Genomic DNA, 25,983 nt, shown 5'->3' with positions numbered 1-25,983 from the left:
TATACACGTGACTAACGTGGCTCACACTACGTGACAATGTAAAAAATGAACGACCCCAGAGAGGATTGAACTCTCGATCTTGCGATTAACAGTCGCACGCCTTAACCAGCTTGGCCATGGAGTCTTGTTTTCATTGTTTTTCGAGTTTTCTTCATTTCTTAAAAAAGCAATTTATTTAATAAAAATATTTAGATATAGTTTTACTGGGATTCAAGAGAGTTAGACATTGTTATACAGTGTTTAGGATGTAAAGACGATTACTTTATTTAGAAATATATAGTAAATACTATAACTAAAATGAATATATTTCTTAAATAGTGTTTTTCGATATAATAAGAAAAACACATTTTAAATAATAAGTCACGGATAAAAAGTCTTTTACCACTTAATAGAAAATGATACAATCATATTCCAGCAACATGTATATTCAATTACAAAGTATGCTCTTTATATAGTAAGTTAAAGCAAGCTCCATTCATAAATGTTCCTTTACCTTAAATAACATTTCCCTCATTTAGCAAATACCTTAATTATGAACCAAACCAAGCAGGTGAAAATTAAGCACTTGATAAAAATGTGTTTTTACGAAATAAATAGAAAACAATTATATTATTTTCCAGCAGTTTTCATTGTGAATAACTTTCATTAATAAAAAGAAGATAAAATGTAATGATGAAAAGGGAGTGAATGAATTACTATAGCTAATCTATCGAAAGATGCCAAGTGTATTCAAAATGGAGTTAGAGTAGGTAATTAGAGAAGAGAGTGATACAAGTAACTGGTTAACAAACACTATCTGTCAAACAGTGGTATTTTCTAGTCATAAATTATTCTCTCAAAAGTAGTGATTTAAATAGTAGGATATCCAATAAGTTTAAAAGTTTTAGATTAAATTAGAGTCGTGGAAGGTGGGATTAAAAAGTTGTATGTAGATTGCAGTGAGAAAAGTTATGATGGGTTCATTGTAGTACAGTGTAGTCGAATATAAATCTAATGCACTGGGACTATAATATTTATTCAATTAGCTGAGAAATAATATCTTGAATATTTTTTTTCCTATCTTATCAGTTATATGAAAATAGAAGGATGGGATAGTTACCTTTATAAGAATATTACGAACAAGAGGGGGTAGGGACTATAACATCCTGAGAGGTTCAGTAGACGGGGTGAGTTATTTCCAATGTCTATCTAGAATTATAATTAATTCTATAGGATGCTTCCATCATTTATCCAATAGCTGGTATTACTAATGCATAGATTCTATTTTTGTCACCTTCAAAATAGTAATCACCTAGTTACAAAACTATCTTATTATACACGCCTGACCTAATTGCTACAATAATCGTATTGAATCTTCTTTATATCTCTACATTATACGGCAAGAAATAGTGGTTCCTAACTTTTTTTTCCTTCGAACTGACTTTTTTTACTCTGAAAATCTTGGCTAATTTTTAAACTTGATAAAACCTCAAATTTCTATTGAAAACAGTCATAGCAATGCATCAAGCTAGTATGTTGCAATCGCATGGCAAAAGGCACTCTGATTTATAGCCAAGCATATATATTGTGAAGTGAGGTTATCATGTTTTTTTTGTCTCTTGTTTCTAGATCTAGTCAGCCCCTAATTTTCAGACACAATTCTCCCTAGCTGCATATTCTTCACTGTGATTTCAAGTAAAATCATATGTCAATATGGATATTTCAACGATTTCTTAGTAATACCCCGGAGTATTTTTAAAGCAACTTCTAATTACAATAGCCTCAAATAATTAAGAATGTAATACCTAGATATGGGTGCCTGTAGTTTTATAAAATATGAGATAATATCCATGCGCTTTATTGAGAAAACCAATATTTATAAAAGTTTACGCGTCAGGAATATTCCATAGCCTCACTTAGCACTCTAGGGAATATTTGATAACAAAGTTGAAAATTTAAACTTTAAGAAAGGCCCTGACTTCCGGGGTGATTGTAACGATATGATTTACATCACTCTGCACTATTTCACTTCATTGCGCTACTCTGCTTCATTCCACTTTGTTTCACTTTACCTTAACCTCTCTTATCTTTACCTAAATAAAATCTAAGTTTTTAACTACAATATACATTGTATATCATCAGGTGGTCTTTTTTCTCCTGAAAGAATGTTATTTTACAATCTAGACAAATAAATTGGCAGGTACCATATCGGGTTATATCAATCTCGTAGAGTTTCCCTAATTTGGCCCAGAGAAACCCTGCAGTCTGCCATAAATGAAAAATATAATAGAGAAAATAATAAAAAAAGTCCCCACCACACATCACGTGGTAGCGCCGTACTAAGGGTCTTCACTATTCAAAGCACGTGGTGTTCAGGTTGGCGGTTTCCTGATATGGAATATCCTCAGTTCTGTTGGGTAGCCGGATCGGGTAGCTTTCAGAACCTTTTGGGGTACCCTGCAAAATTAAGACATCCGAAGATTGGGCCGAATATTTGCCTACGGGGTTTTCTGCAAATTTGACCGATGTGGTAATCCAGTTCTCCATCTAACTCTTAAGATGATTATCAAAATAAACAGGCAATTCTATAGTGATAAACTTGGGAGTTTAAAAAACGTTGGAACCTTATTCTAGCGAATTTTCTCTAGTAGTGGTATTTTTTTTTTTTTTTGGTTTTTGGCTCGCTGAGAGTAGTGAGCATGTCTTTGTTTTCCCTCTTGGCATTGTAATTGAAGTTGTATTTGTCAATATTATTAATCATCTACTGTTTGGCCATTATTCAATGAATTCCCAAAATATATACATATATATATAGAGCGAGAAAATTTACAATAAAGGCATTCAATGGTTGGTGGTTATTTTTTTCTTTTAAGTTTCGACTAGTTATTCCTCAATTCCCTCCACTTCAAGCATCTATCTCAAAAAAAAAAGCCACCATGGTTCAATTGAAAAACGCTCTCGTATCGACCTTGGTTTCAACTGCCTTGGTTAACGCTTGGTCTCCTTCAAACAATTATGCTCCCAGTGTTGTCGATTGTCCTACCGTGGATGACTATGACTTACAATCGTTAAACGATACTAACCCGGAGAAATTGGCTTTGGTTAGAGATGCTAATGAATTATCTGTCAATGAAACGAAATGGGTTCGTCAACGTAACCAATTGACTGAAAAGGCTATGTTAGAATTCTTGAAAAGAGCTACAAAGAACTTCACTGATGACTCAATCTTAGATTCATTATTCCCAGCAAATAAAAATTCAAGTTTCTCAAACAATTCTTTATCAAGCTTGTCCCCAAAGATTGGTATTGCTGCTTCTGGTGGTGGGTACCGTGCCATGTTGGCAGGTGCTGGTATGATTGCAGCCATGGATAATAGAACTGAAGGTGCTAATGAGCATGGGTTGGGTGGTCTTTTACAATCCTCTACATATTTAGCCGGTCTATCGGGTGGTAATTGGTTAGTCGGTACTCTTGCTTGGAACAATTGGACTTCCGTGCAAGATATTATTAACAATATGACTGCTCCAGATTCTATTTGGGATATCACCAATGGGTTCTTGTCACCAGGTGGTAACGATACAAAAGCCACTACTGCTAGATGGTCTCAAATTTTGGGTGCTGGTAGTGAAAAGCAAAAAGCTGGTTTCCCCATCAGTATTGCCGATTATTGGGGGCGTGCCTTATCTTATAACTTCTTCCCTACTTTGAACCAAGGGGGCGTTGCTTATTCTTGGTCTGATTTGAGAAACAGTGAAGTGTTTGCTAAGGCTGAAATGCCATTCCCAATTTCTGTGACTGATTTCAGACACCCATATGCTGGCATTAATGAATTAAACTCCACCATTGTTGAATTCAATCCTTTCGAAATGGGGTCTTGGGATCCTTCTTTGAATTCCTTTGCTGATGTTAAATATATTGGTACAAGTATGTTCAATGGTACACCTGTCGCTGATAAATGTGTTGTAGGATTTGATAACGTTGGTTTCATCTTAGGTACATCTTCCATGTTATTTACACCTGCTGACGTTCCATTCTTAAGTGCCATGCTAGGTGATTCCACTGTCGGTACTATTTTATCATCAGCCATGAAAAATGATACAAATGACGTTGCTATTTATGCTCCAAATCCTTTCAAAGGTACTAATTATGGTACTAATAATTACACAAACGCTTTAGTTAATGCTGATGCCTTTTATTTAGTGGATGGTGGTGAAGATCAAATTGAAATCCCATTAATCTCTTTAGTACAAAAGAATCGTGATTTAGATGTCATTTTCGCTCTTGATAACTCTGCTGATACAAATTTGAATTGGCCAAATGGTAATGGTGTTGTCCAAGCTTATGAACGTCAATTTGCTCCACAAGGTGATAATATGGCTTTCCCTTATGTCCCAAGTGTAGCGGATTTTGTTGCTCAAGGCTTAAATAAAAGACCTACTTTCTTCGGTTGTGATTCTACCAATTTAACTGATTTGCGTTACATTCCACCTTTAATTGTTTATATTCCAAATTCAGACTACTCATATGAATCAAACACAAGTACTTGGCAATTAACTTACAACACTTCTGAACGTTTATCAATGATTTCCAATGGTTTCGAATCTATGACAAGAAATAATTTCACTGATGATCCAGAATTCTTAAGTTGTGTTGGTTGTGCCATCATCAGACGTAAACAACAAGCTTTGAACTTATCTTTGCCTGTAGAATGTAACCAATGTTTCACTGACTACTGTTGGAATGGTGCTATTGGTAAATATAACTCTACCTCATCAAATTACACTTCATCTTCCTATGCTAACTCTACTTCCTCAATCTCTTTGAACGCTAACACTACTACTTCTTCTTCTTCAAACACAACAAACTCTACATCTATTGATAACGCAAAGGACAATAAAAAGAAGAATGCAGCTGTTAAGGTTATTGACAATTCTATTTTCCATTCATATTTGGCCATCTTAGGTTCCGCCTTGATTGCTTACTCTTTATTCTAAATTTAACATACCAATTCCCATTCTTTTTCCGTTACGAATAATATCCATCTCCGATACCCCTTTTTTTAATATATATTTTTATAATGGTTTATTATTCATGTTTCATTCATTCTTTATATAAATATATATATATATATATATATTTATATCTCTTTATGTCTAACCTTTTATGTTTAAATTTTCATTTTTTATTTTTATTCAATAGATTAAATAATTAAATTATCAATGAAATAATTTTTTTATAGCTTTCCTATAGAATTTGCTAATAAAACTATTTTTATTTTTTCCCTTGCAATTAAATAGAGTATGTATTATTATTTTAAAAATTTGAATGAGATTTAATATTTTTTAGATTAAACGCTGTTTTCTAAGCAGTTCACTTGATACTTTTGTGGTTATAATCCTACATGATCTAATAAGTGAAATTTGTAATAAAATGGAAAAAAAATTACAAGATAAATGAGATTGTCCACAATTTTCCCTTAAAGCACTAACCATAAATGAATACTATAATATTCCATTCATAAATATAACTATACATCCTTCACCTAAGCACTCTTGTAAAAACTTAGTTAATTTTCAATGTTAGAATCGAGTTTGAAATTACCAATCCAATGCTATCGAAGTTATTCCATGTAGATAAATATCTTAGTGAATTAAGGATCAATATCAGAAAATATTAGCAAGATGCGTGTAGGTTACAGCCATGGAAATAGAAAAGGTTTGATTTTTAATGTAATGATTATAACTTCGGATAAAGTCAGTTATTGAAAACCATTGTCTTTTAAAGAGAGCATTTTGATTATATTGGCACTGAATGGCAAGATCCAAAATATGGATTTGATTGTAATCATATTGACTGTAAATGCAGCAAACTCTACTTTACAGAAAACCTATTTGGGAAGTAAATAGAAATTTTGAAATATGTGTGAATTATTCCCAGTACGGCATTAACCGTAAAATGTTACATAATAGTCGATCTTTTTATACAATTATATGTTATATACTATACTAATAGGGTACGTTTCTATAGAATCAGTTGAATATTAATATTTTATTTACCCATACAGGAAGAATTGTTAGATCACTAGAATGTCTAAATAAGAAGGAATATATTTCCCGTTGTAAAAACATTTAGGTACTATTCATTTATATTTCCAATATTGGGTTTGGAAATTTTCCATTTTATAAATTTCTCGTTTCTCGTCATATTCATAAATTGTAATTTTTTATTACAAAACATTAATGAGGATCCAAAATTGTAAGATGTCTTGATGTATGCCCAAATTAGGTTATAAGCAGCTATATTTTTAATAATAAAATATTATTTCGTTTTATAAACTATAAAATATTTAAAATAATATAACAGCTTTATTATTATATAACTAAAAATATCGTGCCTTATTATCTCCTCTTAATATCATGGATCTCAACTTATCACTAATTTAGAGGCTCTAAAATATTACCATGTACAGGTGTTCATTTACCTTAAATTATTGGAAGTATTATCATCATAAATAAAAGCAAGCAAGATAAAATAGAATATTCTCATGATCTAAACTCCCAAAGAATATACTTGTCAGAATATCAATATTGGATAACTTCTAAGAACATATTTCTATAAATCAATTATTAATTACGTCTAAATGTTTCATTAAATAACAAAGTAAATGTAAAAAATTTTATCAACATGAATTCCTCCAATTTCTATTTTTTCTTATATTAGTTAAAATCAAGGAATACTAGATTATCTAACAAAGATTTCTACTAGTTCTAAAGAATTGAGAGGTGATTGGTCCGAAATATAATGGGTACAATAACGTGACAGAATCGATATATTGTTAACAGTGAACACATTATTTAACTTTTTTTCCATACATTTATTTATCTAAAATTTTCCATATAAAATATATGGTGTGAAAACAATATTATCGTTAAAAGTTTAAATTATTGTAGTATACAGAATATATTCTTATATGATAATCATAAATATAATATTAGCTAATAAGTCTTCTACTTTTCTGAGTAGAAAAAAAAAGAAACATACATAAAATAGATAAATGGAAATAAAAAGCTATTTAGAAAACTAAGATAGCAGTTTATACACATAATTGAGCTTTGAAAATAAATTTAACATTGAAAGATGAAACTTTTTTCATTTGATTTAAGTTTGCCAAAACAGTATCATTAATACTTTATGTATAACGAGCATATGTTTCTAGTAATTAGAATATTAACTTAAAAGTGTAAAGACCAGCTTTTTTGGGAAAAAAAGAAAAACTTAACTTAAAGCATAATGATACAAAAAAATATCCAAGTGATCAGATACCATTAGATTTGCAACTAAAAATAACCCCATAAGCGTCTTTTTCATAATTGATAATAATACTTTGAACAGATGCATATAACCCAGGACCCAGAATGTATAGCCCAACTATAATCAACAAAACACAAGTAATAAAATTCAGCTTTTCAGTAAATGTTAATCTCTGGAAGTTTCTCTCACCTTTACTAAAATTATATTTTTCATGCTTTAACCTAATATAGGCAACCCCCCAGAATATAAAACCAAACCAACAATCAAACAATGCAGATAATAAAGACACTAAATCTGAGAAGAATGGAATGACTTCTGCAATAATAAATGCTAAAATCCATGTAAGTAAAACTAATAAACTCCAATATATCCAACTTGAAGCTGTTTTAAACTGTAACATTTTTTCATTTTTATTTTGGAAAATAGTAAAGAAAACTAATTTAGCAGAAACATTGGAATATAAAGCACCAGCAAAAACCATTGTTGGAACTGCAAAAGTGAATGCAATAATCTTATATGTTCTTTCTAATGAACCAAATGCAGGTGCAGTCATGTACTGATTGCCCACATAAACATATATAATTGATCCAGCAAGTGAAAAGACAATGACTTCACATGCTGTTACTAACCATAAAACTTTTCTAAATTCTTTTGGATTTCTCATTTCAGAAATAAATTGTGGATAAGTAATTTGTCCAACAAATGAATAAACGATATTCAAACAGGCACACATAGCATCAACGTAGGTAGTCCCCTTTTCTGGAAATAACGTATATTTAACTGGTGTACCATTATATTTATAAGGATGTGATTGAATACCACTAAAAATCATAGCTAAAACAACGCCAATAAACATTGTACCTGCAGAGAAATATCCTAAAATTGACATTGACGAAAATTTTCTTGGTAAAGAAAAGATTAAGGAAATAATGACAATAATAACTGAAAAAACTACACTACATTGCGAATGGTCTGTAATTGTATTTAAATATTTAGCACCTACTAATACATGCAACCCTTGAATTAAAATATTATTACCCAAGAAACAAATTGCAGTAGCGTACCAAACGGATCTATAACCGCCAAACAAATATTGACCAATATCACAAACATTCATTAATTGTGGATGTTTTTCACAAAATTCAGATATAATTAACCCAGTGTACAAAACACATATTGCAACAAATACTGTTAAAATCAAACCAGGCACTAAACCTAGAATAGAAAAGGACCATGGAAATGACATGATTGCAAGAACAATATATTCTGATAACATTAGTCCCGCAGTATGTTGCCATGAGCATGTCTTATAATTGACAATACTTTCATCCTTGGTAGATGATACGGAAGATATATCATATTGATCTCCAGATTTTTCAGCGTCATGGACTTCTACACTATTTTTTTCTAGACTTCCATCAATGATGTTATAATTTTTCTTTTCTGAATCACTATTTTGTTCCAAGTCACCATTCTCTTGATATAATATCGAAGTGACATTTTGGTTTGGATCATGGAAATTTTCTTGACTACTTATAGAATTTTGTCTGCTTAGTAAATTCCACATTGTATTAGGCTATAGTAAAGGATATTTGGATGAATATTTTTATAGTTGGCTTTTTAAAAGATAGAACAAAAATAAAAAAAAGGTAAATTCACGAAAATATGGAATAATAATATGTTTTCAACACTATTCAGTTGTTCAGTTTTCCAGGATACTAATGAGAAGAGTACAAATGATTGTTGTTGTATTGAATCGAAGATCAACACGACTTCTAATGTCGTATTTATATAAATTTATTGAGTATCAACACTAATTTCAAGTTATATTCATATATATACATATAATATATGTTAAACCCGTGTGTTGTAAAATATATTAATCAATAAAGTGTTTATTACAAAAACCTCTCCAATGGTTTGTGATATTTTCTTATCGATATTTCTTACCATATATTATAAAAGTTTAAAATATTCAAAACAAAAATGTAAAAAATAATAAACATTATTTCTACTAAAAATGAAAAGCTTTATTTAAACTTTCAAGATATTATAATTTTTACGAACAATTTATTAATGATAAAATTTGAATTTGAATGAAAACCTTCATCAACGTTGTTCAATTCTAAGAGAAAGTAATTAAGCCACTACTGTTGAAACACTGCAGGGGGGTAAATACAAATTGCTCTTTGATATTGATATTTGGAATATACTTAATTATAGATATTTCAAAAGATGAAAAGTTTTCCTTGCTGTTAGTCCTAAATATACGTCATTATTCGAACTACTTGTACACAATAGAGTTTGCTGCACAAGCCTTGAGACATATGTAGACATCAATAGGCTCTAAAATATATACCTAGAGCTATATGATAATGCTTAGTTCACTTATCATCATGCACGTTCACTTGCACATGACGGTCTAGGCAATAATAGAAAATAAGCTTAAAGAAGAAAAGAAAGGAGGAACCATTTCCTACAAAGGTAGCCACAAAAGAGTTAATGGAAATATGACTACAGCTAACGCTGATTTTTTTTCTTACTACGCAACAATCTTAGCACCTTTTGTTTCCATGGATTCAATCAGAATTTATTAGAGACAGGGAAGTTCTTCTTTACCATTCGACATTTTCTAAAAGAGGAATAACATCTTAAAAGAGATTCTGAGGACTAAGGGTGCAGATGGTAGCCTGCAGAACCTGTAGAAAAATCAAGCTTTTCATCTTCATTTGGAAAATATGTCTTGACTTTGTTAGGATTATGTACCCTTAAGGAACCTACAAATAATTAGAGCTAGAACCATCCGAACGATTCTTGCCTACAGTAAAAAAATATTATGAACCTAACCCGGACAAAAGAATCAAATTTATGGAAGTAATTTCAACAACCGTGATTAAAGTCATCCATATATTAATAACAATTATAATAACAATTATAATAACAATTATAATAACAATAATAATAACAATAATAATCTATATTGAGTTTCAATTGTTTCCCAGATACAAAAACCTTTGAGCACCCTTTGTGATTTACTCTGTAGAATCTATTTTTTACTAATATTTATTTACTGGTAGAATTGATAATTTTACGCTAGTTCAAGTTCATTGTCATATCTGTTACCCCGTACATATTCAAGCTATCTCCTCAGTAGCTAAATAAGCTCGGATATTTCCCCAAGAGTTTTTATATTGGTCATTCATATGTATGTATTCAGTATAATAAAATATCCAGTGAGTTTTATAATGACTTTTCAACCATTTATAATTTGTCCTTGAAAACTAAAATTGGCAAGAGTTACTACTGTAAAACCAATTTAATTAATATATTTAACTCTAAAATATGATTATTGAAGAAATTACGTATTTTTCAAAACATGGGCAAAATAGCGCAGGCCTAAAATGGAAAAATGCTGAATAGGAGGAGAGGTGGGGGCTATTTTTCTTTTTTTCCAATAGTCTCCGCTTCTGTTGAATAAAAAAACGTTTCTTTTAATAGAGATACATAGTTTTAATTGGTGAAGCCATTATACATATACTAAACAAGAAGTTATAAAATTCTGTAACTGTCCATTTTGTATTACAAGCATGATGAAACGGGCATCGATATCGTAGATCTGCGTGACCGTGAGGTTTGAAGTATGACGGTGAAAGAGGGGGATTTTAATGATGGCAATGTAATACAGGGTTTGGCATTGCATACCTTAGGGTATTTATAAAGTAGTAACATATACAGTTTAATATCGATATATAGGATTGCTATACTCTATTTTAAGCTTCTTCTTTCTCTCCTTGTCTTTTATTTATTTACAAATGATATCTTTATAGAAAAACAACTATATATATATAAATATGTATATAAAGTTAGAAAATATAAATAAGATAAAGAGAAAAAAAAATACAATAAAATAAATAATTTTCTTGGCTTCAATACAGTGAGGTTATTATCATTCTCTTAATTAGATGAAAATGGCTATTAAAAGGATAATTGAATAAATAAGAAGTGACGATGGGGGGAGAAAGGTGGAGGAATATAAATAAAAAAAGAAAGAGGGGGAGAAAGTGAGAAACCAAAACAAAATAAATGATAAAATATTTACAATATGTTTAAAGGAATATATAGTTAAGTCAGCACTGCGATGCCGCTATATGAATAAGGTTGTTAATTTATAATTCATCTTTGAATGGCAATTTGGAAACATTACCAACGGCAACGTAACTGAATTCGTTCAATTTGAATTCCTTTATCTTGGAAAGATCACCCAATTGTTTTTCGACTAAGTTAACATTTGCAACAGAGGCATTTTCAATCGAAACAGCTGTTCTGGTTAATTCAATTGCCTTGGTGATATCTTGGCCTTGTTTTAATTGATTGACAATAGCCTTGATATTAGTACCTACTTGAGCTGGATCAGTTCCCTTGACATATAATGTAAAGAGACCAATATCATTGAATCTTAGTAATTGACAATCATCAACAGTTTTATAAATTGAATCACCACTTAATGGAGATTTCAAATAGTTGGCCAAGACTTCAAATTCATCGAATTGTTCTTTCTTGACAGGTACACTAATACCACAGACGTTTTCACCCAAAACAGCAGATCTATATCTGGCTTCGCCACTGAAAGTCTTTGGTGGTTGAGAGCTAGCCAAAGATGTACCTGTTGGCAATTGAGAGATTGCTGATTCTTCTACGAATTTTTTCAAGTCGGCTTCATTGACGGCTCTACCAACGATTTCAATATTTTCCTTTGTATATATCTTTTGAGAGAAGTTTTTAATATCATCAACATTGATTTCTTCTATACCGTCATATAAGACTGGCTTACCCAAACCATCACTGTTTCTGAAAGTAAGGTTGAATAACCCATTTTCAGCAGTCTTAACAGAGTCTAAAAGAGAGACTTGGAAATCACGTTGAGCTGCTGGTAAGACAGATTCTGTTAATTCCCATTTATTGAATGAAGTTTTAGATAAAACATTGCCAATAGCTTCGACAAAATAAGGTAAATCTTGTTTCAAGAATTGAGCAGATAAAGTGATATATTCTCTATCGACAGTAGATTGTAATTTACCACCCAACAATTCAGATTCTCTTACTAATCTTAGAGAGGATTTTTCAGCGGTATCTTGGTAATTAAATCTAGATAACAAATGAGAAACACCATCCTTATCAGAATATCTTGAACCACCACGGACTCTGACAGCTAAGGAAGAAACTGCACTTGGAGTATCAACAGCAGACACATTATAGAATCTAGCACTTTGGGCTAACATTGATTTTCTTAAACCTGATCTTAACATTTTTTTATTTTATTTTTTAAGAAAAAGATAAAATTGTAAATGGGATGAAATATAAAAATAATAATTGAATAATAACGACACTTATTCCTGTTATAACTTTGCTCTTTTGAATTTACAAAAATATAACTTTCCAACAAACTGTGTCTTTAAAAGCTGAAAAGTTTATGTGTTAATCAAATGTTGCTTACTAGGATCTCAGACTTGATCTTCTTTAACCCAGCTTTCTTTTCTAATTCTTGACCTTCCTGGGGGTATAAATACATCTCGCACTTCGAGCAACCTTAATTTCAAAATAAACTCCGTTAGAGTTCGGACGTCCAAAGTGACAAAATCCCAGAAAATTGGCCTAAAATAGAAAGTCTTTTGCAGCACGTGCTCTGAAAAACTTTTGACGTTTTGGGAAAATTGAAAAAAAAAAAATAAATATTAAGCGATGAGCAAATATATGTATATATATATAAATAAATGTATAGAAAATATCGATTGTAAAATTATTTTGAATATAATTCAAAATTTTAAACTCAAGATCCGTTACTCACTTCTCCTATTTAATCTGCAGGAACGACTATGTCTTCTATTACGGAATCATCACAAGTTAATAGTCTTCCTAACAAAACTAATGATGAAGAAGAGGATTTATTTGCAGTTTCCTCCTTAGAACAAAGAACTGTAAGTCCAGAGTTGTTCCTTTATAGTGAATTGGTTAATACTCACATTGGGGAAAGGGCTAAACTAGTGATTGAACTGTTGATTGATAAAGGTCGACTAACTGTTCGTGAAATTTATGACAGATTAAATCAATTTAGACCAAAAGTAATCAAATCAATCTTGGTTTCTTTGATCCAATTAAGATGTGTAAGATATCATACAGAAAGAGACTTTAAAGGTAAATCTAACACCTATTACTATTTTAATGAAGAAGGTCCATTGTTATGGTTATATTCTGGGTTGATCTTGGAAGAAATCGATTTACAATTTAATTCCACAATTGCTACTCAAATCGTTCAAAATATTTTATCTCTAGGCTCTTTAACACCAAATGATTTGCAATCTATTACTACTAATCAAAAAAATATAACTAAATCTAAATTATCTACAGTCTTGGTTAAATTGGTAGAATCAGGGTTTCTGGTGAGGGTTTCTGATTTACATTATATCCCAATGAATGATTTTTGGAATACTTTATATCAAAAAGAATATGCCTCCATACCACGAAATTCACCATTATCTGATTTAAGGAAAAAAGCTGAAGCTAAAAATAAAGCTAAAGTTCAATTCCTAACAAAATTAAAAGAAGTGTATGAATTTAAGGATTTAATTACAATTGATCCAAGGACTTCAATGAGAAAAATTAAGGACTCCATCCCATTAACTTTTAATTTAGAAAGATTTTTAAAATCAAGAAGAAGCAAACAATTAGTTCAACTTGCAAAATCAAGATGTGGTTCATATCCATCTTTAATTTATAATGTAGCATTAAAGATAACAGAACAAAGCTCTATTCTTACTGTTGATCCCTTAACAAAGACGGGCCTTTTACAAGAGTTGACTGAAGCTGAGGCAATGCTAGCCGATAGAGAACAAGATGAATCTAAAAGTGGTATGTTTAATGCAATGGATATTGCTAAATATCTACCCAAATCAATCGATTTAAGAAACTCCTTAGCTTTTTCAATCCCATCTAAAAATAAAAGAAAAAGAGATAACTCTGAACCTAAATCTGTTAAAAAAATTAAACTGAAGATGGGTTTGCCATCCCTCAAATTCCCAAGAGTAACTATTCAAATGAATGAACATGCCCACGAAGATAATGGAGAAATGGATGGGAATGAAGACCAAGATCTTGATGACGATATTGACTTGGATATGGATGATAATGATGATGATGATGATCCACACTCCATCTCAATGGTTAACAGTCTACTAAAAATGTTAGCAAATTCAGAAGTTCCATTTTTACAAGAATCAAAACCAGGTGTTTATTATATACCATACACAAAACTTTTACCAAAATTAAAATCGTTTGTCTATGATTATTTGATTGCATCAACTTTAGGTCCTTCAGCTGTACGTATTCGTCGTTGTGTTATTGATAATCATTTAGTTACTGAAAAAGTCATCAATAGTAAAGCTTTAATGAAGGAAAGCGATATTAGATCTACCGTTGGCGAATTGATTAAATATAATGCATTAGAAGTCCAAGAAGTTCCAAGAACAAACGATAGAGCTGCTGCACGTTCTGTATTCTTATTCAGATTTAAAGAAAAACATTCCTATGATTTCATGAAACAAAATATTGCTTGGAATATTGCTAATTTATTATATAAAAATTATTCTTTAAAACAAGAAAATTCGACACTTTTAACAAAAGCCAATAGAGAGGATGTTAAGGGAAGGGAAGCTGAATTACTTTTACCCAGTGAATTAAATCAACTTAAGATGGTAAATGAACGTGAATTAAATGTCTATGCTCGAATTACTAGACTTCTTTCATTATGGGAAGTTTACAAATTTCTATAAAACTATAAACAAGCACATCATTCAAATCATCATTTAAGAATATATAATAATATATATCTTTCTGGTTTCTGTCCTTAGTTGTATAATAATAAATAATAATCTGCATTACACGAAGCACCCAGCTAGAGATTGCAAATTAGAAGTTTCCCATGGTGTTAAGAAAATACTTCTTTGAATGCTTCTTAAGTTCCCGACATTAGCATAGGCATTACTTAATTGCTCAGCAGTCACCTTGTTTTGACCATCACATGATACACGTTGGCATATTTTCTTATCCAAAGATTCCCACAATTTAAAATCGTTGGGGAATAGTACAGCCATTTTTTGCATAGTTCTTAATTTCTGGGACTCTGGAGTTTCCTTAGATATCCTTCTTTTTATTTTGTCAATTAGGTAAGGAATATTTCTTTGTTTATCAACGATTAAATCAGATAACGGTGAGTCATATAGTTCTTGAAGGATAGCATGTAAATCTTCTTTTTTATTTTCTATGATAGAAATAACGGCAAGCGTTAATGTTATTGAGATATCAGGCCCATTATTTCCAATATATTCAGTTAGCTCTTCTAATGCAATTTCTTTACTATCAGCGCTCCCAACCTCATATAAAACTTTAGAAATCAAGATTACCACATATTTCGATTCTTTAGATATTTCTAAAAGTTTTTGGAAATAAGTTAGAGTCTCATCAAATTTATCTAAAAAGAAGTTGGCAAGACCTAAAACAATATAATTTGATAGAATACTAGTTGAACTTATTAAGCTCTCTTGGCCATCTAGTAAACCCAAAGATAATTCAGCATGCTCTGCTGCAGTAGTATAATTTCCAGAACCTAATTCTATACGAGCAAGTTGGGCTTTCAAATGTGCAAAATTGATTAATTCAGATTCCTCTTGAGAATTTTCAAATCGATTTTCAAGAATTACACTTAATTTGTTGGCATATTCTGAAGCTAAAGAATACATATGTAGCCTCTCTAAGGATAATAATGCACATTGCAAAGCAAATGGATCATCAGGAACCTTCTTGAAGTATTGATCCAAACCATTTGAAATAGTAGATAATTGCTCTACAGCTTCAATATCGGTTTCTTTATAGTTTTTACCAATATAATTTTCTAAAACATTCTTTGCATACAAAAGTTGGGCATTTTTAGATCTACCATTTGATAAAACAAATGCATGAGCAAATAGCCGTGAGCTTTCTTGACGATTTCCTTCAAGTTCATGAAGAAGTGCCAACCCTAACCATGGAGTTGATTCTTGAGGAGCAATGCTCTGAGTTCTATCAAGTACTTGCTTCGCAAATGTAGTGTCATTATTTTTCAAACTTAACATTGATAAATTAAACCAAATTTCAGTATCTCTAGGTTCTAATGCGCTTGCTTTAATAAAACAATGTTGCGATACTCTATAATTGATATCCATTGTAGCAATACCGAGACCTATCCAAGATGATGTTGTATTAGATTGGAATTTAATAGACTTTTTGAATGCATATATAGCAGCATCTCTAAACTTATCTTCATTTAACAATATATAAGATGTTAATTCAGAAAGACCAATATTATACCACAGAGAAGAGCGAAGAGGAGCCGATAATGATTCGAAATCACTTGAAGATAATGCATATTTGGATGATAATATCAGTAATGTGCATATAATAGTATTATTATCAATGCCTTTATCATCTTCTAATAGATGTTCAAAAATGATCTCATCAATATCATCTAGCTCTTCAATTCCAGAAAAGCGTATTGAAGAAAAAATTGAAATCAGATTATCTAATGGAACTTCATGTGATTGAGAAGAGACTAATAAGTACATATTCAAAGCACTGGATAGCAATACCCATAAGTTTTGTGATGTGCAACCCATTTGAGTTACTAACGATTCAATAATAGAAATTGATTTAGTAGCAGTAGCAATTGCTTTCATTAAAAAACCTTGGGTGAATAAATCTGTGGCATATTTTACCAAAATTTTGGCTAAACATATCTTGAATGCTTCATTATTAGGATTAAGATCAGTAATATATTCCAAAATTTCAATACTCTCTACAAACTGTCCAACATCTGACAGACCGAGAGCTTTAAAATATAAAGCATGAGGGTGATGTGGTGAAAGCTCGAGGGGTTTTTCAAAAACTTTGATGGAGGCCTCAATTCTTCCACAAGAGTAATACGATTGTCCTAAACCAACCCATGATTCGACATCAGAATCGTCCACTCTTATTGCTGATTGAAACCATTCTATTGAATCGGCTGCCTGTTGCTTTTCTAAATAAGATATCCCAATAACCCTATATGGCCAATTTTCTCTTTTTAAGCCCTTCTTTGCTTTTTCAGATTTAACTAATCTTTCTGCAACAATAGCAGCTGCGGTCCAGTTTTGATTATCTGCATATTTACTTGTCATATATTTTGCAGCTTCTATATCACCCGGATTAAGTTCAAAAGCCTTATTGTAGCATTTAAATGCACGAGCATTATCCAAATAGTATATTGAATATATGTGTCCTAATAAAGAAAAGGCTGGTGCATAAGTATCTAGCATTTTTACAGTTTGTATCAATAGCTTAAAAGAATTTTTAACATTATCCATTCCATCTTTTTCTGCATCAAGGAGCATTTGTTTAAATATAAGAGTCTTAGCCTTTCTCCATGTATTCAAAGCTCTAATTTCAGTTGTTCTAATATCCGTACCTTCCAATTTTGTTAGTACATTATCAAAAATTATCAAAGCAGGATCTAATCTTCCTAGATTTGCTTCACTCCAACCCAATTCAGACAATATTTCCAAATTATCTGGAAATTCTTCTGTTACTTCCTTTAACAAGTTGTTAGCGTCATTCCAATTTTCCCTTTCCATAAAAATAATACCTTTACCCATTTTTGCCCTAGCATTTCCAGGGTCTTCAGATATAATTTTTTCGAACAGCGATAAAGCAGCATTATGATTTTTTGGGGCATCCACATATGTATATACAGTACCAAGATCTAATGTAACTTCTAATTTTGAATTATGCAATGGAATACCCAAATCTCTTATATTATATGCAATTAATGAAATACCAGTCTTAATGTAGGATAATGCAGCTTCATACTCATTTGTAAGTAGAAAATACTTTGAAATGATTCTATGTGACAAAGCACTACTTTGAACCTTGCTAATAGACTCTAGTAAGGCAGTTAGAACATCTTTTTCCAATAGTGCAGGTATATTATCGTCAGTTTCCATTAGCTCTTGCATAGATTCTTCTGCTTCAATATCCTCAGTTGCTTCTTTAACCTCTTGTTCCTCTTCGGTTGCCTGTATATCATTTTTCTTATCTGTATTATCTGTGAACAATATACTACGAACATCATATTTCGATAAATTGGAGGATACCCATGCATATAAAACCATGGCAAATGGTTCAGTTGGAAATTTTTTAAAGAATTTAATAATTAATTCTAATTCCATGTTGTCTATATCATCATAATCTTGCCATTCAAAATAATATTTCCATGCAGTTAAAGATTCATGATTAACCAAAACCATATCTTCCACCATAGCCTTTACTTTACTGCAAAATTCTAATTTGATATCGGAGGGCATTGATTTCAAAACTTTAATTCTATATTGTAGCCAGGATTCTTCTAATTTAGCTCTGGTGTCGTCATCATTAGTAATATTTACAAGTTGACTGTATAAGTCATCCATTTCGGAATCTTCATAAATCTCCCATGCTATACTATTAATTTTAATTTGATATAAAGGATCTGCAGTACTTAATTTTAAACGTTCTCTACTCACCAATTGAGCAATAGCCTCTTGTTCTTTATTACCGATTAATTTAATTAATTCTTGAAGAATTGTTTGTGGAGTCATGAGATGATGACCCAATCTTTCAGCCAGTGGCGTGCCCGGTTTGAGGTGTTTAAGAAACGATTCTAGACATGCTGGGTTGCTTTTTTTCATCATTCGAAGATCGTGTATTAAATCAACCATTGGTAGTTCCTGTTGAAAAAGACACTCTGCATACTTTCCACATAAATCAAAATATTCGTCAAATGAATAATTATCAGGGATGCAACCTGGCTCCTTTAAAACTAGAAATAAACCTTTCCAAGCAAGCATACTTGAAGAATTAGAATCAATGGCAACTAAGTAATGTTTCAATGATTCTCCGGTTTTACCTTGAATACATGAATATGATTTACCTAGGAAGACATTGGCAAAATAATTGTTGGGATCTTTTTTTAAAACTTTCTTAGAAATTATAATGGCTTCTTCATAATCTTCTCTTGCCAATTCCTTTTTAGCTTCTTTCAGAAGTTGTTTTATATCTGACATTATATTATGTCCGTCTCAAATCTGATAAAGATCAATTACAGATATCAATAGCTGTTTGTATTCTTGTTACCACTTAGATATCTATTAAAACTTTCATTTAACATTCTTTTTTTTCAATCTTAAGCATGAATTATGAAATTTAAGTATTGTGTTTCCCAATCGGCCGCTTTTGGAAAAGTTGAATTTTCAATGCCAAATCATGTATAATAAAGACATTAATTATATAATTCACCATAAACTTTTTTAATCTAGAACAGATATTTGTTGTCAAACTTTTTTATTCTAACTAGAAATAACTCTATTACAATTCAATACCACAGGGAATATTAATATAAAAATGGAAAAAAGTAGATCAATATCCTTTGACAACCTATCACAAGATTTTATTGAAAAGATGAAGGACGCGTTCCAAGTGATAGATGAAAATGGTGATGGCTCTATTACAGAATCTGATTTAAAGAAAGTTTACAATGACCTCGGGAAGAAAGTGGATGACAAATTTTTAAGTAACATGTTAAAAGATGGGCCTCTGTCATTTCCTGAATTTTTAACGATGATGGGCAAGAAGACCTCATCATTTGCTAGTAAGACAGAACTTGTAGAATGCTTTAAAGCTTTTATGCCAGATGATGGTAGAACTACTATTGACCAAGAAGAGCTTATACAGTATTTAAAATTTGCAGGGATTGAGGATCCTTCAACCCAATTTGCTGACATTTTTAATAATTTTACTTCATATTCTCAAACAGAACAAAAAACTGTTTTTCATTCGCAACATTTTATCGATAGTATTACTGAATAAATTATATCTTTATAATTTATTTAAATATTTACTTTGCATTTTGAAGAATTTTTTTCATAAAAAGTATTTTACGTTAACAAATCAATGATAGTTAAAATGATGAATCTTAGTCTTAATCTGAATCAATAAATATTATTTATTATTAATAATGTACAAGGGAAAGGATAAATACCAATCTCACTAGATATACATATACATATATTTATATATATATATATATGCATACATAAACACATATATGTCTGACAAACTTTTGCCCAGTACGTTTAAGCATTAATTAATTGGATAGAATGTTGGTGTGTGATGCGTTGTCTATTATCTTTTGTGGTTATTCTATAAATCAACAATTAATTCTTCAACACTCCAATCTTCAAAAGAACCATCTGGTAAGTATCTTCTGATAACTAATGGAATCTTCTTTTCAGCTAATTCCTTCATAGCAATTTTCAAAGGATCGGTTTCACCTTCCAAATCAACAAAGACTGGAGCATTCATAGATATCTGAAGAGCTCTTGTACCCAAAATTCTTGCTCTTTCATATTTAGTCATATATGGAGTAGTGGTTCTGTCTTCTTTTGGAATAGCTTGTTCTTTTAGAGTCTTCCTTCTAGCTTCTTCAATCTGCTGAAAATCATCTGGCCCATTACCACCGGTGATAATTGTTTTACCATCTTCAGTCTTGGCTTCAGCTCCTTCTATATTGTTATTTGCATTGTTAGCCTCTACATTAAAGTTTTCTTCATCAGAATAATGCTCTGCATCAAAATCTTCGAAGTGTTCATTACCTTCATTAAAACTGGAAAAAATGTACTGTTGACAAAATCAAAATTAAATCCACAATAAAAGATTCAACCACATGATTTCGAAGAATTGAAGAAATGGTTAGTAATAATTGGCTTTGTCAAATAATTGAAAATGAAGAAACAATAAAATTTCACAAATTATGTGAAATAAATTTGAAAATCTTATCATATATGCATTTTCACTTTAAAATATCTGCTGTTAACCTACAACTAAGATCGCACATACGCTTCTTCGTAATCAGACATTATATTTTATTCTATTATACCAAATTGGTTTTTTGTTTTTTTATTTGATAGATTGATATCCCTTCACCAATTCTATTTTGTAAAACTTCAAAATATATAAGATAGATTTTTCATTAAATTAAATATTTTTTTAACATTTTTTCCATTCTTCTCATCGCAGAAAATTGAAAAACTAAAAATGGTAGCACGTGATCAAATATTAAATTGGCTAAAAACTTAGTTGCATTCAGATTAAAAGGTCAGTATTTTATGAGTAAAAGTAATCCAAAAAATACTGTCAAGTAGTTATTTAACAGAATAAAAGCAGTAACTCATCCTTCTACCAATACCTCTGTTATATCTTGATTTTGATAAATTGAAAGACTGTATTTAGAAAAAATATCCCAAAATGGCAATGATGAAAAAATCGAAAAAAAAAAAAATACGATGACCATTATTATTAATGTCAGGAAAAGTTAGCTGAACACTAGTCATAATAGTTAATCGTCTTCAGTTAAGAATGGCGGTTGCTAACTGAGTCAACCAACAATTAATCTTGAGAATAAAACTTAATCCTTCTGTATTTAAATATTACAAATAAACTGTCATGGATTTTTAAAATCAAAGAACTAACAAAAACAACAATGGAAGAAAAACAAAGTTGTAGTTATACCCTTAAAGAGGATAATTTAAAAAAGTTGGAAGAGGAGACAGCATACGTTACCCGTTCTACTAGTGCAGAGAGTCTTCATTCAATAGACAGTGATGCATCTAGCTGGACTTCAACTTCTACCACCTCTACATCTAGAGCCAAAACATATTTCTGCAGCTATAAAGATTGTGAAAAAGTTTTTACAAGACCATCATTGTTGACAGAACATCAATTATCTTTCCATCAAGGTATTAAGCAATTTACTTGTGATATATGCCAAAAGAGTTATTCAAGGATGTACCACCTAGAAAGACATTTAATAAGCCATTCAACCGAGAAACCATTTCATTGTTCATTTTGCAATAAGGGTGTTACTACGAAGCAACAACTTAAAAGACATGAAATAACCCATACCAAATCGTTCAAATGCACATACCTAGGTTGTGACCAAAGTTTCTATAAACATCCACAATTACGGTCACATATATTGGCTGTTCATGAACAAAAGTTATCTTGTAAAATATGCTCCAAAACATTCCAACGTCCCTACAGATTAAAAAATCATATGATAAAACACCATAACCCATTAAATGAAAAACCTTATCAGTGTTCATTCACATCCTGCTCACTGAATTTTAAAACATGGTCACAGTTGCAATCTCACATTAAAAATGACCATCCCAAGTTAAAATGTCCTATATGTGGTAAACCTTGTGTTGGAGAACAAGGTTTACAGATGCATATCCTTATCCATGATGATTCGATGGTCATACGAAATTGGAAATGCCATACTTGCACTACGCCCACTTCTTTTGCAAAGAAAAACGATTTAGTTCAACATTACATTGAATGTCATGATAATAAGATTCCAATTGAATTACAAAGTGATAACCTCCCTGAAGAAGTTTTGCAGAGCTCAGCTTCAAAGAGTAGTACTGAGCTCCCTTCACCTATGGCGAAAAAAAGAAAAATTATTAATAATTTTCAAAGTATTAAGTCTGAAATAAATTTAGAAAATATGATTTATACCCAAGGAAAATCAGGTAAAGATTTAATCCTTATGGCTGCAGGTAAAATATTCAAGTGTACATTTCCCAAATGTTACAGAACATTTAAAACGGAAGAACGCTTTAATACTCATATTTCGAAACATAAAATCCATTTGTTAAAGTTGAAGATCATGCAAGAAAAATCTGAAGAAACACAACTAGCAAATACCCAACAAACTAATGAAAAGACTGCAAGTTTAGTGAGTAAACTACCAAACCTCATGAATGAGTTTAATGACGTTAATTCTCCAGTAACAAAAGATAAGAGAGAAAATACTAAGAACCCTTAAAACAACAATCTTTTCATAATAATTACTAACATTATATATCCAAATAACATCCCAATTTTGATAATATTCCATTCAAATTAAAAGAACTGAACAGTATGACACTTTCTCAACTTTTTGTGCCATTGTATTATAGTTTATTCATTTCTCTCTTATTATAGTGAGATTATTATAGATCGTTTTTATATTAGAATAATTAAATAACTATATATTATAAGTGCAAGCATTATATTTGATAGACAAATCAAATAATGAGTATATAAATGATAAGGAATATGTATGTTCGAAAAAAAAGAAAATACAGATTGCTGGATCTGTGAAATTTTATATGGAAAAGTTGAAATCAAAAGAATGAGGTATGCATGTGTAGATTTGGAGAGAGTATTAATGGATGTAAACTCATGATATGTCAATCGCCATGAAGATGCATTTCACTCATAAAGAATACCATATCATCTTCATCATCTGATGAGTGTTGTATTTTAGATGAAGTATTGATATGCGTTTGATCGTGTAAATTAGAGTCGGAAGAAAAATTTGGAAGATTCTCTACCTCCTCCTTTCCTGCTAATAAATCAGTGGAACGTAATGAAGGTCTGTGAATGTTACCATATGCAGGAACTGTTGCAGTAATTGGGAAAGATAAATTAGAAGTTTTTTGTATTGGAAATTTAGATTTTGGGAAAGAGTTTGGAATGCTGTCAACTGAATACAAAGATGGAGAGGGTCTCAAATTTTGATTATTAGAATATTTTGGGCTATCAAATAGTAATTCATTATCATCATCGTGTCTTAAAGGTGACTGAGAGGGTAGATATTTCGAAGTGAATTTTCCATTAAGAATTCCACCTATCTTCTGGTGGATACTGTAATTTTTGGATCTATCAAATGAGCCTTCCCTACTTCTTGGAGGCCTATTTAATTCTTCTTCGTTTATATCATCCTCAAATACCTTAGAAGGTATCGATATAAATTGGATTGTTGGGGAAACAGAGGGTATTGGTGAGTGAGAGCTTGATCTAGATTTATTTCTTAAATATTTTTGTTCTAAAGATACACTCATTGATAAATTATCAGATAAAATATCATTACCAACTTTAAGCTTTTTGAATTTAGTAATGGAAGTATTAATAGAATCAGAATTCTTTAAACTTTGCTTCTCACTCAATTTTAATTCTGGTTTTTCATCAATTAGTTTAACAAATTCAATTAAATCATCTGACGGAGGAACCGTGTGGAGCTCATTTTGTTTTAGAAACTTATCTGGTTTTTCTAATGATAAATTAGATTTAATGCTAGAGTGTCGCCGTAATTTACCAAATGAAGATGAGTATTTTGAGGTACTGCTTAGATTCTCAAATGGTTGGTGTAGCATATTTTGATTTGATGTATATGCAGAGATTGAATTATTTCTTGATTTTTGAGATCTCACTGTTGAATGGATTATCGATGAAGATAAGTTGTTGGTATTCAATGAATGGAAGTTGTTTAATTGAGGACTACCCATTGATCCTGTCTTAAAGGGCTGAACGATTCTTGTCCCTGAATTAAAATCTCTTCTTTGAAATGAACCATGATCCATTCGGTTTCTTATTGGGATTGTATTATCTTGCGGCGATATTGACGAAGATTTCCCAAAATTATATCTATCTAAAGATTGATCATTATATTTCTCCAAAACAATTTCTTTATTTGTCAAGCCAACTTCGAATTTACAATCATGTCTATAAGAAACAGAGACTCTCAGAAGACCTAATTTTGTCCACACTGGAGTCACTTTTCTTTGTTCTAAATGAGTTGATACATTTGTTTCATTCATTATATTCATGTATGTATTGATAATAGGCTTACTTAGGCCGATACGACCTTTTGAGACAATTGTCTTAGTGCCATCAAATATTTTATAATCAATTGAGAGTAACGTTTGATTTTGCTCCTTCAGAGACATATATAAGTCATTAGCAGGAAGAAGGTTAATGAATGTACGTAGGTATCTGAATAACAGAGACATTTGCTTTTTTAGATCAGGGCTTGCACTTGAAGGAGTATTACTTTCATTTGTAAAGCCTATTGGATCGGTGTGGATTTCCTCTTTCTCAATACTATTCGAAGTTGAACTTTGTTCTGAATTTTTAAACATCTGTGAAGTATTATCTAGTTCTATGAGCCAACGTTCTAATACAATTTCAGACTTTTTAGTTCCTTTACAAACATTCCACGGGTTACCATCAGTGTCTCTTAATTTAATCCATTGATTGCTGGGTACATTTCTAATATTCAAGACTGTTTCAATAATTAATGGTGGTAAATGTAGTTGAGTAACAGTGTCATTCTCCCCAAGAACCCGGTAATCATTATGAACCCATGGATTTAGCATATCAAAAATATGAGGGAATTCAGGCACAAGCTGCGAGTAATCAGTCTCATTTTGGTTTAAAATATATTCTGTAAAAGAGTCTGGTTGATTAGTACGTTTTGAACAAACTAGAAGGGTTGTTTTAAGGAAAAAGTTTTCTATTAGAGAAAGAAGCTCTTTATCACTTATTAGATTTTCCATTATTGTAAATACATCTGTTTTTCCTTTTTGTAAATATGAAGATGTTGTGACTAAACAGTTGTATTAGAAAAACAAAATTATTATGTAAATATCTGTAATCCTATGATACGAATCAATATTTCCAATTTATTAATAATTTTTAAAATTCAATTAA

The 25,983-nt window shown here is 30.9% G+C and overlaps 9 protein-coding genes and 1 non-coding gene across 10 annotated transcripts; 4 read left to right on the top strand and 6 right to left on the bottom strand.

Annotated features, from left to right (window-relative positions):
* Window positions 1–50: 50 nt before the first annotated feature.
* Window positions 51–124, bottom strand: TBLA0Btrna9N. Its single transcript has one exon. It is a non-coding gene; the product is annotated as a tRNA-Asn (tRNA).
* A 2,791-nt stretch (window positions 125–2,915) lies between these two features.
* TBLA0B05030 (uncharacterized protein) lies at window positions 2,916–4,973 on the top strand (the record flags this gene model as incomplete). Its single annotated transcript, XM_004178809.1, has 1 exon — window positions 2,916–4,973. One exon carries the CDS (start codon window positions 2,916–2,918, stop codon window positions 4,971–4,973), a length of 2,058 nt encoding a protein of 685 aa, XP_004178857.1.
* Window positions 4,974–7,294: 2,321 nt separating this feature from the next.
* Window positions 7,295–8,857, bottom strand: TBLA0B05020 (uncharacterized protein; the record flags this gene model as incomplete). The annotated part of the gene is made up of 1 exon (XM_004178808.1): window positions 7,295–8,857. One exon carries the CDS (start codon window positions 8,855–8,857, stop codon window positions 7,295–7,297), a length of 1,563 nt encoding a protein of 520 aa, XP_004178856.1.
* A 2,599-nt stretch (window positions 8,858–11,456) lies between these two features.
* On the bottom strand, window positions 11,457–12,596 carry QCR2 (ubiquinol--cytochrome-c reductase subunit 2; the record flags this gene model as incomplete). Its single annotated transcript, XM_004178807.1, has 1 exon — window positions 11,457–12,596. The coding sequence occupies one exon, from the start codon at window positions 12,594–12,596 to the stop codon at window positions 11,457–11,459; it is 1,140 nt and encodes a 379-aa protein (XP_004178855.1).
* Window positions 12,597–13,163: 567 nt separating this feature from the next.
* On the top strand, window positions 13,164–15,116 carry RPC82 (DNA-directed RNA polymerase III subunit C82; the record flags this gene model as incomplete). Its single annotated transcript, XM_004178806.1, has 1 exon — window positions 13,164–15,116. One exon carries the CDS (start codon window positions 13,164–13,166, stop codon window positions 15,114–15,116), a length of 1,953 nt encoding a protein of 650 aa, XP_004178854.1.
* A 105-nt stretch (window positions 15,117–15,221) lies between these two features.
* On the bottom strand, window positions 15,222–19,454 carry SKI3 (SKI complex subunit tetratricopeptide repeat protein SKI3; the record flags this gene model as incomplete). The annotated part of the gene is made up of 1 exon (XM_004178805.1): window positions 15,222–19,454. One exon carries the CDS (start codon window positions 19,452–19,454, stop codon window positions 15,222–15,224), a length of 4,233 nt encoding a protein of 1,410 aa, XP_004178853.1.
* A 337-nt stretch (window positions 19,455–19,791) lies between these two features.
* Window positions 19,792–20,256, top strand: MLC2 (Mlc2p; the record flags this gene model as incomplete). Its single annotated transcript, XM_004178804.1, has 1 exon — window positions 19,792–20,256. One exon carries the CDS (start codon window positions 19,792–19,794, stop codon window positions 20,254–20,256), a length of 465 nt encoding a protein of 154 aa, XP_004178852.1.
* A 333-nt stretch (window positions 20,257–20,589) lies between these two features.
* RPO26 (DNA-directed RNA polymerase core subunit RPO26) lies at window positions 20,590–21,305 on the bottom strand (the record flags this gene model as incomplete). The annotated part of the gene is made up of 2 exons (XM_004178803.1): window positions 20,590–21,052; window positions 21,286–21,305. The coding sequence occupies 2 exons, from the start codon at window positions 21,303–21,305 to the stop codon at window positions 20,590–20,592; spliced, it is 483 nt and encodes a 160-aa protein (XP_004178851.1).
* A 623-nt stretch (window positions 21,306–21,928) lies between these two features.
* Window positions 21,929–23,275, top strand: PZF1 (Pzf1p; the record flags this gene model as incomplete). Its single annotated transcript, XM_004178802.1, has 1 exon — window positions 21,929–23,275. The coding sequence occupies one exon, from the start codon at window positions 21,929–21,931 to the stop codon at window positions 23,273–23,275; it is 1,347 nt and encodes a 448-aa protein (XP_004178850.1).
* Window positions 23,276–23,681: 406 nt separating this feature from the next.
* ATG13 (serine/threonine protein kinase regulatory subunit ATG13) lies at window positions 23,682–25,829 on the bottom strand (the record flags this gene model as incomplete). The annotated part of the gene is made up of 1 exon (XM_004178801.1): window positions 23,682–25,829. The coding sequence occupies one exon, from the start codon at window positions 25,827–25,829 to the stop codon at window positions 23,682–23,684; it is 2,148 nt and encodes a 715-aa protein (XP_004178849.1).
* Window positions 25,830–25,983: the final 154 nt, after the last annotated feature.

The sequence above is a fragment of the Henningerozyma blattae genome, chromosome 2, assembly GCF_000315915.1.
Source record: "Henningerozyma blattae CBS 6284 chromosome 2, complete genome".
Lineage (NCBI taxonomy): Eukaryota > Fungi > Ascomycota > Saccharomycetes > Saccharomycetales > Saccharomycetaceae > Henningerozyma > Henningerozyma blattae.
This window is presented reverse-complemented; position numbering and strand designations above follow the sequence as displayed.